The following is a 15,141-nucleotide window of genomic DNA, read 5'->3' as shown; positions in this document are numbered from 1 at the left end:
TGGTTCTCCTCGAGGCGGGCGTGTGGCTCGCGTTAGCGGCGGCGGCGGGAGACAGCGCGGCCCTCGGCCCCTGAGGCGGTGCGGATCGCTGCGGCCCTCCCTGCACTCTTCCCGCAGAGCCGCCCGGCCCGTCCGCGGGAGCGCCGCTCGGCCGCCGCCGCCGCTCCGTGAGAGGCGCCGCGCAGGCCTGCGCCTCGCCCGGCGGGCCCCGCGCCGTCTCAGCCATGGCCACCTACAAGCCGGTGGTGGTCCAGGCGCACCCCAAGCTAGGGGAGAGGATCACGCAGGACACAGTGTACTGGCGGGCCTACAAGGTGGGAGACGGCCCCCCGCGGGGCGGGGGCTGCGGGCGGGGGGTAGGGGCCGGTGCTTCTCCCGCCGCCTCTGGCGGCTTTCGGACAGAAACGGTACTTTACTATCGCCCGGAATCCTGTTAAACGGCTTCTCAGGAAACGAGGCCGACTTGTGCCCCAGACTGGCCCAACGGACGTAGTTACTGTGCTAGACGGTTTTTTTAAACTGCTTTCGTGCGACTGATCTTTTTAAACTTGCGTGATGGAAAAAAAGTTGGTTTTCTTCAAAACACATGATTAATGAGTCCGTTGTAATGCCTGAATTGGAAAAAAATTATAAGAGCAGAGGTTGCCTGGCAGAAGAGAAACTCAGTAGGATTGTGTTTAAAAAATAACGTGGTTCTAAATGGCGTTTTGCTCTCTCTGTAGGAGGAATAGGTTCTGTTTTGCTGTTTTCATTTTCGGTGGTGTGCTCGTGTGCATTTAATGATCTTTATCGCAATTGTTTTAGACCCCTGTTCAGATAAAGGAATTTGGTGCAGTAAATAAAATTGACTTCTCCCCAGTTCCTCCGTATAACTATGCCGTCACAGCCTCCTCAAGGGTAAGTGGCTTTTCTGAGTTTCTTACGTTCTTGTCCTTCAGCTGGTATCATATGAGTGAACTAAATGCCTTCTTGCTTTGCTAGATCCACATTTACGGCCGTTACTCTCAGGAACCAATCAAGACGTTTTCTCGCTTCAAAGATGCTGCTTATTGTGCCACATACAGAGATGATGGCAATCTGCTTGTTGCTGGCAGTGAAGAAGGTAGCATTCGCCTCTTTGACATTAGTGGAAAAGCACCGCTGAGGCAATTTGATGGTCATACTAAGTAAGACAGTGTTGTTTTTTTCTTTGTGTGCGTAAACTTGTTTGGTGTATTTGCATATGTCTCCTTTGCATGTTGCTGAAAATCTGCATAATATTGATATATGTTGCTTGCAACTGTCTCACGTAGGTCTTACTGAAAAGTAGATTTTAAAATTTAATTCAGAATTGGAGTGACTTTGTTTTAAATTCTAAATATGAATTGAGTACCAGGAGGAATAAATATGTTTTCTAATTCAGGCAGGTGTCTGTCAATATGTTGTGTAAAAATACTCTGGTGACTACATGGTGCTGATAAGCACATTTTATTTGATGCTGGCAGGAAAAGAGGTCTAAAAAGTCGCTGAACAAAACCAGTGAAGAAACACACCGGGAGGAGCCGGAATCCCTTAAAACAACAAAAGAGAAAAAGTGCATGATGATGGAGTGGGGTTGTGGTGGGGAGGGAGTTAGAAGAGAAGTTCTGACATACCAGTGAGGAGAAGACAATGATAATGCTTGAACAGATTGCTGTGCTGTGGAAGACCAATACGTGTTGTATCTAGCTAGAAAAACAACAAACCTCCCCCTTCACAGGAAAGCTCACAGAAAGACCTTGAGAGTGTTTCTATTTGAGGCCTGTAGTTGTAGATTGGGTATTATCTTATGTCATAATCACTAGGTTAACTGTAATAAGATTAGGATATCTGTGTTCTCTGTCAAAGTCATACTCTGTTGAAATGTTACAATGATAATACAGATTTAAATAGTGATTTTAAAGGACAATAAGTGTGTCCAACTCAGTTACACTTAAAACTCACTAGTACAGATTTTTTTTTCTAAGGGACAGTGTTAGTACACAGACCTCTAAATAACAAGTGAAGAATTAACAACTTTTTAATGAGCACCTAGTAGACCTTTAAGAACCTTTAAGACATATTGCATCAGTGCTTAGGTAAGCATCTGCCAGCGTGACCCTTTTCTGGCTGAATATATAAAAACTAAATGGTTTTTAACCAATAAAGCGAGGCTTTGTAACTTCCAACAGTAAATACTTTGCACTTTTAAGTTACAGAGAATACTTTATTAAGTTCTTCTTACAGACTAACTGTTCTAGAAACAGGTATATATTTTAACTTTGGATATTGTGGGCTTTGGTTTCTAGAGCTGTTCATGTAGTGGGCTTCCTGTCTGATAAATACCGAATATTTTCTGGTGGTGATGATTATTCATCAAATCTGTGGGATATTCCAAGTGCTACAGAAATCGTCTCATACAGTGAACACACTGACTACGTGAGATGCGGCTGTGCAAGTAGAGTGAATGCTGATGTCTTTATAACAGGTTTGATTTTTATGTATGCTTCTTTTGGATTGAATTGAAGAAAAATGCAGGAAGATAGTTTTTGATGCAGTAGGATATTGTTTATTATATTTTGAACATGGAGGATCTGTCTTCCTACTCAGTGCCTACTTTGTTGTTTCCTTTTTGGTTGCTTCTTAAGCTTGACACTGATGTTTGACACGGAAACCCTAAGCAAACTAATTTTTAACATCTTTTTTGCTTTAGCCTGTTAGGGTTAATGGGACTGTTCTGACTGGCCTTTGAAAGTTTTAAGAAAATCCTGTGAATATATCCTTTAGTTGGTATTGACTGAAGTGTTTTACCACGTTTCTGGAGGAGGACACTAGTTTCATTATAGTTGGTACAGCCCCACACTGACAGACTCAAAAATGAAAGGTCATGTGAGCAGTTGTTTGAAACCAGTTCCTTTTGGTTTTCGTAACACTAGTTTTGTATTAATCTATGGTAAATTACTGTGAAAAAAACAGTATTCCTTACTTCAGGAGGCACAAGAGACTAGGTTTCATCAGATTGACTGATATTTACTGTTACAAATACACTCAATTAATGGAAGGTGAATAAAATTAAGACTTAAATTACTTTTAAGGCCTGACATGTTTTTAGGGCTAGAATTAGAAGACTTTTGTTGCCTGAAGGCTGTAAATTAACCAGGGTAAACCATAAAGTGTTCTAAGTGTATGGTTTAAAACTGTTTCCATTTGGCAGGAGCTCCTTTAGGTTGTGGGACGTGGCTGTTTTAGTTCCTGAAATAATTGAAATAATGAAACTTAAGTTATTTACGGTGTTGTTTGTAGGTTCCTATGATCACACTGTGAAACTCTTTGATGCACGAACAAAAAGTAGTGTCATGACAATAGAACATGGCCAGCCTGTGGAGAGTGTGCTTCTGTTCCCGTCTGGTGGGCTTCTGGTATCTGCAGGTACTTCAATAAAATGAAATTTCTTTTCTGTGGCCCTAATCTGGGACATATTTCAGCTGCTTCTTTCTTGTGTGGTGTTTTCATTTGGTAATGAAGTGGTAAGTGATGTAATAGCTGGATTTCTCAAAGATCTTTAAGGAGCTGTGTTGATCTGGAAGGTGAAGGTAGGGGTCTTTTTGTCTCTGATTTGATTTTCTTGTAGTTGGTCCAAAAGAAAAAGACATTTTCAGTGACATGATATAGACTTTAACTAGCCCAGTGCTAAAGTGGAGGAATGAGCATACTTTAGAAATTCTGAAAAGATGGGACTCTGTCTTAATGACGACAAGATTTTCTTAATCTCTTCTTGCCATTGTGTCCGAAATCCTGTAACCCAGTGATATCTAGATAATTTTTGTTGAGGAGTATGTTGAATCATTCAGCTGTGTCTGCAGAATGGCCTAAAAAAGAGCAGGCTTGTAGTGTGTCTTGTCCCAGGAGATAGTCATAATAGATGGGGACAGTGAGTAGGTACAGAAAACTCTGTGTTATGAAGGAGGCACTTTATCACTCTCCATAAACTTCTCCAGAGAAGCATAAATGTGTACGTATGTCAAAATGTTTGTGTGCTTCCTTCTCACAGGAGGTCGATACGTCAAAGTTTGGGATGTACTAAAAGGTGGACAATTACTAGTTTCACTTAAAAATCACCATAAAACTGTAACTTGTTTATGCCTGAACAGCTCTGGACAAAGGTTATTGTCAGGATCTCTGGACAGGTTAGTGTATTTTGTGGCTTCATTGTGATTTAAGTTCATTAGGACTTTTTTCCTTTGAAAGTTATTATACATCACTGTGAATCTGTGCATGTTTTTTGGTCTTAAACGCTTTTAACTGTTAGAGATGTAACTTACTTGAAAACATGTCTTGGGGCCAAGGTACATTCTGCAATATACACTAACCTTTTACTAGCCTGAATGTCAGTAGGGGTTGCATGCGCCACTTCAGCATGTGTGTGGGAACCTCTGAATAAGAATTCATTTTTCTGAATCTCTAAACTGACCTTTTCAGTCTCCATAAAGTACCTATTCTTAACTTTAATACAGTTAAATAAGTGAAAGTGTGTTAGTATTCACCTTTAAAGAGCCTGTTTTTTGTGTCTCTGTGCTTGTTGCTTTTTGTACCCAAGGTGCACAGGTAAAATATGTCCTTCTTGAGTTTTTGTTTGTTTGTTTGGGTTGAATTGCTGAGTACCAGTACTCAAACAGTTGTCTCTGAGACATTAGAAATACTATGTGGTCTGAAATGATAGTAGTCTGTTCTCTTACTCCCTCCCTCCCTCCTGTACTTTCTAGGCTTCATCAGGCTTTATAATTACAAAGCATAAGCTGAAGGATCACACTAGATGTGCAGCTACTTGTCATTCGGTACTCACAGCACCGAAGTTCATACTTGTTGTAAGATTGTTTTGTTTTCGTATTTGTTTAAATATTTCCTACCTTCAACCAAATCATCAAAGAGCAACTGGATACAAGAATATCTGCGAATTTACTTCCAGAAATTGTCAATACATCTCACACTTAAATTTGAGAAGAAATTTTAAGAATTGCTGTCTTAGTGTTTCCCTAATAAGCATTGCTGAAGTCGGATAGTCACTACATCTGCCTTCAATTTCTTTTTCTGCCTAGCCCCATTTTCATCTTTTTTGGGAAAGCTTTATCCTTTCTTGACTTTCGTGTATCTTTTAACAGAACCTTTCTGTTGCAGGAGAGGTAATAACTAAGAAGCTCAACGGTAGTCTGAAGAATGCTTTGTGTAAATACTCAGTTTCCTTAAACTATCTATAGAAGTTGGGAGTGATGAAATTCCTGTAAAGTGTCTACAGTAAGGCGTTAGTCATGAGGTTTTAATCATTACTTTTCTGTATAGGCATGTGAAGATTTACAGTACTACTTCCTACAAAGTAGTCCACAGCTTTAACTATGCAACATCCATCCTCAGTCTTGCACTGTCGGTAAGTACATTAGAAATCTTTCTAGGCAAGGTAATTACTGCTACCTTTTAAGTTACTGAAGTAATTAATTTTTGCTTTCATTGCTATTGGGTGTTTCAGGAGAATGCTATACATGTAAAGTAGGGTGACCGAGTACATTCCTCCTGAGTAAAAAATGCATTAAGAGGTTTTAACATAATACATTCAGATACCAGATGTTACCTGATAAGATCTGTACAAAATTGTGTTTGTCAAGGTCAGTGTATATCCTAGGGATATACATAGTGTATACATAGGGAAGAACAAAGACTCTCATTTCTCTGAAACATTTGAGTTCCAATGAATAAGTGACCTGCTGGCCAGAAATTTGGAGGCTAGCACCACTTTTTAAAACAATGCTGTTTTCATGTAGTCACCCTCTTACGTAGCTTCTGAAGGATGTGTAAAAGGGACTGTGAGGGATATTTACGACTTTTGCTGCATTACTGTTGTCCTGCGCTTCTGGAACCTCAGGGAGGGTGTGTGTGGAGAGGGTGTCTTCCTTCATTTCCTGCTTTGCTCCCTAGGGAGCTAGGGCTAAGTGAGTCTTGAATTATTTTGGTTAAGTGTACGGAACCAAAAAAACCCCATATACTGTAAGTGTCTACAGCAGCTGTAAAACGTGCAATATGTGTAGTTTGGCATCTCTAGAGCTGCGTATATATCGTCTGAAACATAGTCTTTTGTTTGCTGTTGACTAAAACCCTTGAGTTTTAAATGGTCATATGAGAACATAAGATGGGTTCTACTGGGTCAAACCAAAGGCTGGTCTAATACCAGACACTGCTTCCAACTATAGTTGTAAGTAGATGTGTCTGGAAAACTAAAAACGGGAAGTGTGTATGATAAGTTCCCTGGTATTCTCCCAAACTCCATTCTCATTTTCAGATGAGACATTAGCTCATCAGAGTGGAGTTTCTGTCTAATTCAAAGAATTTCTCTTGCATAAATCTGCCCAGTCTCCCTTGAGCTTGGACAAACTTTTAACCTTTGGAGTTCCACATTTTGCTACTTTTTGTGTGAAGAATTGCCTTCTTTTCGTCCATTTGAACCTTCATTAGCTTAATTTGATGCCCTAAATGAGACATTGACCAGCTGATCTCCATCCATGTCATAATTTTGTAGGCTTTTATCATATCCCTCCTCAATTGTCTTTTTTCCCATACTTGAGAGTTGTCTCCAATCAAGCCAATTTTTGATTCTTCTTGAGGTTTTTTGATTCTTTTTTTCTGAATCTGCTACTGGTTTTTTTGAGAATGACTCATGTAAGATTTAAGACGTGGATAGACAGTGGATTTAGTCAGTGACACAATGACTTTCTAGTTTGTGTTTCTTCTATAGTAATTCCTAACACTTTGTGTTTTGTTTTTTTTTTTCCTTGCCAGCAGTTGAGCATTCAGCTAATATTTAATGTTTTCATAGAATTATCTGTTAATAGTAACAGGTCAGAACTCACTATTTTATATATGAAGTCAGTGTTTTGCTCCAGTGCATAATTTAAAATTATAATCTTTAGCATCAAATACATGCAACTTTTGTTATGTAGGTGAAGTTTATACCAGTAACTGGTATTTTGAGAAACTTTCACTTGCTTCTCAAAATCCTGCTGTTCCATGATAGCTTTCTCATAGGTGCTGGTCGTGGCTGCTATATGGCATGTAATAGCCAAAGGCAGTTGTACACCATCGAAAAAAACTCCCAACCTGTCATAGACGATACTTACAGAATGATATTAACACATATTTGAGCTTGCTTCACTAGTCAGGCTGTAGTCCCTCTAGGTATTTGTTAAAGGCTTATTAGGTGGATAATGTTGCTTACAATCAATAACCTTGAAGCTGTCACTGTCTTGAACAAGGTATTTGACCACAGGACTTCATAGAGGTGCCTTTCAACTTCAGTTATTATATCATTCTATGATTAAAGCCTCATCGTGAAGCATAAAAATTTTAAAATCTGCACAGTAAAGTATGCATCATCAAGTAAAACACTGGGTTCCTAACTCTGTGATTTCTTCATTTCAGCCTGAAGATGAAACCATAGTCGTAGGCATGACCAATGGAGTGCTAAACGTTAAACACAGAAAACCTGAAGAAAGGAAAGAAAAGTCTCAAAAGAAGAGACAACCAGCGTATAGAACCTATGTGAAAGGAAGAACTTACATGCCAAAACAGGTATAGGGGGGTGAGAAAATGTATACTGAAGCACTCCTGAAAATTTATTTTATTTTTCTGTTGTGTGCTAAGTAGAAGAAAGGGAAGGCAGGGAAGATACAAAGACATAAAAGCTTGTTCATGGGAATACATCTAATCCATTGTGTGTATGTCTGTCTTATTTTGAACCTGTCTTTCAATTCTAGGAAGATTTCTGTGTCAGTAAACCTGTAAAACGTGTTTTGAGGAAATACGACAAGCTGCTGAAGAGCTTTCACTCTTCCAAGGCTCTTGATGCAGTACTAGAGGTGAGGCATTAGTTTTTGTCTCATCAGAGTTGTGTGCTCTGATCTGATCTGGATTTTTTCTGTATGTCAAACAAATTTTATTTCAGCGTGTAACTAGAAACGAATCAAACTTCTGTGGGTTCCATTTTGGTTTTGCTGATATCAGCCCTGTTTTGTGGGTGAAGATGTTGCTTCAGTACTAAGCTTTTTTTATATATGTCCAGCCACCCATCAGGCTTTATACTCCTGAAGTTACAGTTGCAGTCATGCAGGAACTACATCGCAGAGGAACGCTGAGGAGTGCACTTGCAGGCCGAGATGAGAAGCAGATTAATCTCCTTCTTACCTTTGTGGCAAGGTATTATTTTAACCTGAGTTCTCTCTGACTATTTTGAGACCTGGTATTTCTAATAGCTTTTGACACAGAGTCTCAACGTATCACAGGTGTAACACTGGTACTCTTGAAATCTCACATGACTTCTGCTTTCTGATATCAAGGTCTGGGATTTCATGCATAGTACTGAACTAGTTTACCTGTTAGCCCAGAAAATTTTTGCTAATAGTATGATGGAGTATGTTTTACTTTGCCAGACTATTTTTGCATGTCTTCATGTAGCTGAGACTTTTGCCAGTCCTCCAATCCCCACTGCCTTCCTGAAAGGAGGGTAGTAAATATCACATGTAGCTTTTTTTGATTCTCATCTCTGACTGCTGTCTGTGACATGTCTTCATGAAGAAAAGATTGTGTGTATGCCTGTATGAGAAAGCTGCTGGTTGGTGGGAGAAGTGCAGTTGGCAAAACCAGTAAAATTGCGATGTCTTGTAATTTTGCAGGCGTGTGATTGAGCCTCGATTTACTCCTGTACTGGTCACTGTTGCAGATATGATCACTGGTAAGTACAACACAAAAAAGATTCTCAAAGCCATATAGCTATCTTGGAAATAAGGTTAAAAGTGCCAAATTTTTAAGAAACCAAACCTTTGTGGGTTTGTTTATAAGTATGAACCCAGTGTCAGGGGAATGATCCAAAAAGATATTGCCAGATAACATCAACCACAGTCAGTATCTGATTTGCACCAGCTGCTGGAAGCTCCTGAGTCTTTAAGTATCTCTGAGGAGCTTCCAGCAGCTGTTTCTATAGTTATATAGTACAAGTGAATTCTGCTTCTCCAGTGAGGTAAAAATAGTATTTGAGGTTGTAAAAGCTTCTGTTTCTCTTAGTTTGACTTAACTGTTACTATGAGTATACACTAATAATTAACACTGTTTTCAGAACGCTGTTAAAGTTGTCTTATTTGTCCACAATGTTGGACTTGTGTCAGGCTCCTTAAATGCATCGCTAAACAGCTAATATAATTTTCATGTTTTTATAGATATGTGGATTCTTAAGTGACTTTTTTCTTTACAGACATTTATCACCCTGTGGTTGGGCAGTCAGCTATTGTTGATAGACAATTCCTGAGACTCCAGGAAGCCATAGGAAAAGAGATTGACTATCAAGAGGAACTACTAGAAGTTTTGGGAATGATGGATACACTATTTGCTACTTTTACTAAGAAAAGAGCTACTTATCTAGAAGAGAACAAAAGTAATGGTCTTAGACCATTGAAACAAGTATGAATAGGTGACTGACAACTATCGCAACAAATTGTCACAAAAATAATGTGGACTTGAAATATACGACCAGTTCCCGTGGTAGCTTTTTATAATAGTGACTTTCAGAATAAGCCCCTCTGTGCTGAAGTTTTGTCTTCCAAACTGTGTTTTTGGATAGGCTCAAACTACTGAAGACAGAAAGAAGGATGATCTTCCATGCAATATTTTTCAAACAATGGAATTTTAAAATTTTATTCCAAAGTTATGTAACTTTTAAAGTGTTTTGTGCATTCAGTACTAAGTCATTATTTGATTTAGAGAAACATTTAACACTTTTCAGTTTTTATTTACCAGAAGATAATTTAGTCTAATTTTAATGTGTCATTGTCCTTATTTAAGGTTAATATTCCATCTCACCTACTTGGGCATAGGAATAAAACCATGTATGCCTTTGATAAAACTTGACTACATTGTGTTTTCTCGCCCTGCTTCATCTCCATTTCAGAATTCCATGAATTCATACGAAACAGCAAAATGACTCAAGAAAACAAGTGCATGTTATTTTTTGTTTTGTTTAGTGCAACAGAAGAAATATGCTTTTCTATATTGAAAATTTTGCTAGTTTCATTTTTTTAAAGAGTGCATATATGTTTATGAATTATAATTCTCTAGAAAATAGATAATTCTTACTTCTAAAGGGAAATTAATTCCCATTAATGTAGTATGCAAGTAAACTGCACACCAGTGTGAAAATCCTCATTAAGTAAAAGAACTTAATTTTCATGTAATTCTATCACTTCCAGTGTACAGTAGATGCAATTTGAGTCTACGCTGTTGTCAGTATGTATTTGTTGACTTCAAGCAGTGCTGGAGAAAGATGGTATGCTTTGCTTTGGAAAGACAGGTGTGCCAAAGGCTGCTCAACACATACAGGGTGACAGTAGGATAGAACTTTGTCCTTAACCTGTTTACTGTGACTTGCATTTTCTGCCAGGCCTGGAATTTATTTGAGATATGATATGAATTTCTTGCAAAAGGAATTTGCTCAAGTGTGGCAGTGAAAGGTGGGTATCAGTGGTAAAATAACTTGAAAATTTTTGCAAATTCCACCGAAAATCTTAACAACCTTTGACTGAGAATTGTGGAGCAGTATCTGGTCTGCCCTTAAATTCATATGTGAGCAATATGTCTTCCTGGCTACAGTGATTTGCTGGTTTTGAAGACTTGCAATAATAGGTAAGAATAAGGAGCATGTTCATGCAAACTTTAAACTTTTGGTTTCTTTACTGCTTACTTTACTTTTTTTTTTTTTGTTTCTGCTAATAGCTCTGAACTTTCATCTGTTAGGAAATCTGTGTGCTACTTTACATTATTTGACTTAATCAGGCAATGTCTCTTAGGAGACTTCACACAAAATGAGTTTTCTGGGGGAGGCTTTTCCTGGAGCCTCCTTATTCCATGACCCTTCAGTAGTGCTTGGAGCTGAAGGTGGACATTTCTCTTGGCAGTCTAGTGTTCCATGGCTTGAAAACCACTGAACTTGACATCAAACATATTCTTCGTTCTCACTGATGATATTGTCTAAAGTACATATCCATTGTAGTGCCTTGAAGTTTGAGGTGCAGCTAGCAGAACCATAGAAGGAATTTAGATTAAAATAGATCAGTTTAATCTAAATTGGAGTAAGATGGATTTGATGCGTGGACTGTTCAGTGGATGAGGAGTTGGTTGGATGATGGTGTCCAGAGGATAGTGGTCAATGGCTCGGTGTCCAAAAGATCAGCGATGAGTGGTGTCCCTAAGGCATCTGTACTGGGATCAGTGCTGTTCAATATCTTCATCAATGACATAGTGGGATTAAGTTCACCCTCAGCAAGTTTGCAGAGGACACCACGCTGAGTGGTGCAGTTGATGTGCCTGAGGGACAGGATGCCATCCAAAGGGACCTGGACAAGCTGGAAAGGTGGGCCTGCAAGAACCGCATGAAGTTCAACAGGCCAAGTGCAAGGGCTGGGGCAACCCGCAGTGTCAGTGCAGGCTGGGGTGTGAAGGGATTGAGAGCAGCCCTGTGGAGGAGGACTTGGGGGTGCTGGTGGATGCAGAGATGGACATGAGCCAGCAATGTGCATTTGCAGCCTAGAAAGCCAACTGTATCCTGGGCTGCATCAAAAGATGTGGCCAGCAGGTCAAGGGAGGTGATTCTGCCGCTCTGCTTTTCTCTGGTGAGACCCCACCTGCAGTGCTGCGTCCAGCTCTGGGGCCCTCAGCACAGGAAGGACGTGGACCTGATGCAGCGGGTACGGAGGAAGGCCACAAAAACGATCTGAGGGCTGGAGCCCCTCTGCTATGAGGACAGGCTGGGACAGTTGGGGTTGTTCAGCCTGGAGAAGAGAAGGCTGTAGGGAGACCTTATTGCAGCCTTTCAGTACTTAAAGGGGGCTTATAAGAAAGATGGGGACAGACCTTTTAGTAGGGCCTGTTGCGATAGGACAAGGGGTAATGGTTTTAAACTAAAAGAGGGTAGATTCAGACTGGATATAAGGAAGGCATTTTTTACGCTGAGGGTGGTGAAACACTGGAACAGGTTTCCCAGAGAGGTGGTAGATGCCCCATCCCTGGAAACATTCAAGGCCAGGCTGGATGGGGCTCTGAGCAACCTGATCTAGTTGAAGATGTCCCTGCTCATTGCAGGGGGGTTGAACTAGATTTCTAGCTGAGTTTCTGCTACTTGAGTAGAAGCAGCCAGTCGTACTATGAGTTCTACTGGGTTCACTACCTCTATGTTGAAAGCTAGTATTTGTTCAGCTGACCCCTAGTCTGCTTGCCAGACTTGTCTGTTCTTTATCTCTGCTCTTGCCTGTTATGAAAATTAATACTGGGTTTTTTCCATTTAGTAAGTTTTTTCTTTTACATTATGCAAATTTTTCTTCAGTACCTACATAATTAAGTTACAGAGGAGCCAGAATAAGATGCTGTGATACCACTGTGGTGCCTGTTGTTCATGTTCTGATTTTATTTAATTATATATTTAATATATAGCTTCAAATTTTAGCTTTTTAATAGGCTGCTGGTTAAATAAAATAGCAGGGGAAAAAAGTTCATTTAGGTAACAGTTTGCAGGGGTCTCTGTGGTGGTAAATGTTAAAAATATATTAGTGCAGTGCCAGGCATGCATATTTTTGTTTTACAGGTGAACATTTATTTATATGAAAATGTAATTATTTTCCAGCAGTGCATTACCTTATGCACCAGAATCTAATATTTTGAAGCATTAAGATAGAATGTCATGAACTGCAATAGTTAAAATAGTTAATTGTGTATTGGATTGGAGGGGATGTAATGCTGGCTGTCATGTGTTTGGGGAAAAGATATATTTTATACTGTATTCTTCATTCTTAAATAAATTCTATATTTATTCTAAACACATATAAATATATATTCTATATATTATGCTTATATAGGAAAGTGGGAATTTATTGCACACAGCATCTTCCTTTACTTCTAGGTCATTTGGGAATTACCAAGTTGATTTGTCTTTGAAATATAGTTGATAAATTATCTTTTCCCAGGGCAGATAGTTACAGGCAAAAGTGTGTCTTAGTTTTTTGATGTCCTTTTCATAGGAAGCATTTTTGCAGCTGTTTATTGGACAGAGGGAACACCTCCCCACCCTGAATACCGTTACGGCTCAGGAGCACAGTTAGCATTGTGGGTTGCCAGAAAAGAGTCTTCTATAAGTGAACGCATCCAGAAATAGACTGGGTTTCAAAAAGCACAGTAAGTTCAGGACTTCTCTTTCCTGTGTTCAGCCACCAGAATTATGTGGGAGAAAGGGAGAGATGAGCTGATTGGTCACTTGGTTGATTTTATCAAGCTTCTGACCGAACAATTCTTAGGAAAGACACTGATCTCTTTTCCCTGGACTAATTCTGCTAATGAGTGAAACACTTGTTGCTAGATCACTTGCACATTCTAACTTCTTGAGGGTAAACACCTTTGTATTTCAGCAGATACACTTTGAGGACCGTGCTGCTAGAATTTAATAAATTGTATTGCTCAAGTTGTTCAAAGCTGAGTAACTTATGATGAGCAAATAGAAAATACTGAAATGTTTAGGATCTAACATTACAATCAAGCTTATGTAGAGTGTTTATAAAATGAGAAACTGAAACAAGCTTATAAAAAGGAGAATCAGTGATAACATTGGTCTGTTGCTTGATGAGGTTGGTTATCTCACAAACGGACCTAGACAAAGTGGAGATGTTTAATGCCTTCTTCACCTTTATCTTCAACACCAGTGATGGGCCCTGGGACCCTTGGAGCCCTGTGTTCAGAGACCATGAGTTGGGGGACTGATGAAGTCCCAGCTGACCCTGAATTTGTTCAAGACTCGCTGCTCCCACTGGTTGCACATAAATCTATGGGGCCCAATGGGATTTATCCCAGGGTACTGAAAGAGCTGGTAGACATCATTGTGGGACCTCTTTCCATTATTTTTACAACAGTCTTGGGAGCCTGGAGAGGTCCCAGTTGACCTGAAGCTGGCAAATGTGCTGGTTTTCAGGCAGGGTAGGAAGGAGAACCCTGGTAATTACAGGCCTGTCAGTCTCACTTCAGTGACTGGTAAAATTATGGAGACGGATATTCTGGGAGTTACTGAAGAAACGTGGTGGACTGACTGTGGCTGGATGCCAGGTGCCCACCAAAAACACTATTGCTCCCCTCCTCAGATAGATGGGAGAGAAAATGCAACAAAAGGCTTGTGGGTGGAGATAAGGACATGGAGGTCACTTGGCAGTTACTGTCACGGGCAGACGGACTTGACTTAGGGACATTAGTTTAATTTATTACCAATGAAATTAGGTTAATGAGAAATAAAAACTAAATATCAAAACACCTTCCCCTCGCTCCTACCTTCTTCTCAGGCTCAATTTCACTCCCAGTTTCTCTACTTCCTCTCCCCTCAGTGATGCAGGGGGACAGGGAATGGGGGTTGTGGTCAGTTCATCACACGTTGTCTCTGCCACTCCTTCATCCTCAGGGGGAGGCCTCCTCACACTCTTCCCATGCTCCAGCATGGGGTCCCTCCCATGAGAGACAGTCCTCCATGAGCTTCTCCAGCATGAGTCCTTCCCATGGGCTGCAGTTCTTCACAAACTGCTCCAGCGTGGGTCCTTTCCACAGCGTGCAGTCCTTCAGGAACAGACTGTTCTAGCATGGGTGCCCCATGGGTTCACAAGTCCTGCCAGCGGGCCTCCTCCAGCATGGGCTCCTGTCTCCACAGATCCTGCCAGGAATTCGCTCCAGCATGGTCATCCCATGGGGTTACAGCCTCCTGCCTCCACCTGCTCCAGTGTGGGGTCCTCCATTTCTCCACCAGGGATGTTCATGGGCTGCAGGAGGACAGCCTGCCTCACCATGGTCTTTGCCATGGGCTGCAGGGGAATCTGTTCTGGCACCTGGAGCACCTCCTCTCCATCTTTCTTCACTAGCGTTGGGGTCTGCAGAGTTTTCCCACATATTCTTGTTCCTCTCTCTGGCTGCAATTGCTGTTGCACAGCAACTTTTTTCCACTTCTTAAATACATCATCCCGGAGGTGCTACCACCATTGCTGATGGGCTCGGCCTTGGCCAGTGGTGGGCGCATCTTGGAGCCGGCTGGTATTG

General features: G+C 40.6%; 1 protein-coding gene across 1 annotated transcript; it reads left to right on the top strand.

Annotated features, from left to right (window-relative positions):
• Positions 1 to 5: 5 nt before the first annotated feature.
• Positions 6 to 12,896, top strand: UTP15 (UTP15 small subunit processome component). The gene is made up of 12 exons (XM_064439235.1): positions 6 to 314; positions 805 to 897; positions 982 to 1,166; positions 2,307 to 2,485; positions 3,301 to 3,426; positions 4,049 to 4,184; positions 5,335 to 5,419; positions 7,462 to 7,611; positions 7,797 to 7,898; positions 8,102 to 8,235; positions 8,712 to 8,770; positions 9,287 to 12,896. The coding sequence occupies exons 1-12, from the start codon at positions 225 to 227 to the stop codon at positions 9,496 to 9,498; spliced, it is 1,551 nt and encodes a 516-aa protein (XP_064295305.1). The 5' UTR covers positions 6 to 224; the 3' UTR covers positions 9,499 to 12,896.
• Positions 12,897 to 15,141: the final 2,245 nt, after the last annotated feature.

Source organism: Phalacrocorax carbo, chromosome Z (assembly GCF_963921805.1).
Source record: "Phalacrocorax carbo chromosome Z, bPhaCar2.1, whole genome shotgun sequence".
In the NCBI taxonomy this organism is placed as follows: Eukaryota; Metazoa; Chordata; class Aves; order Suliformes; family Phalacrocoracidae; genus Phalacrocorax; species Phalacrocorax carbo.
The sequence above is the reverse complement of the archived record's forward strand: the minus strand, read 5'-3'. Positions and strand labels throughout refer to the sequence as shown.

Excerpts from the sequence above, each read along its gene's own strand:
- UTP15 (XM_064439235.1), top strand. The coding sequence starts at position 225 with ATGGCCACCTACAAGCCGGTGGTGGTCCAGGCGCACCCCAAGCTAGGG. Across the intron at positions 1,167-2,306 it reads CAATTTGATGGTCATACTAA|AGCTGTTCATGTAGTGGGCT; the intron begins GTAAGACAGTGT and ends TTTGGTTTCTAG. Across the intron at positions 4,185-5,334 it reads TTGTCAGGATCTCTGGACAG|GCATGTGAAGATTTACAGTA; the intron begins GTTAGTGTATTT and ends TTTTCTGTATAG.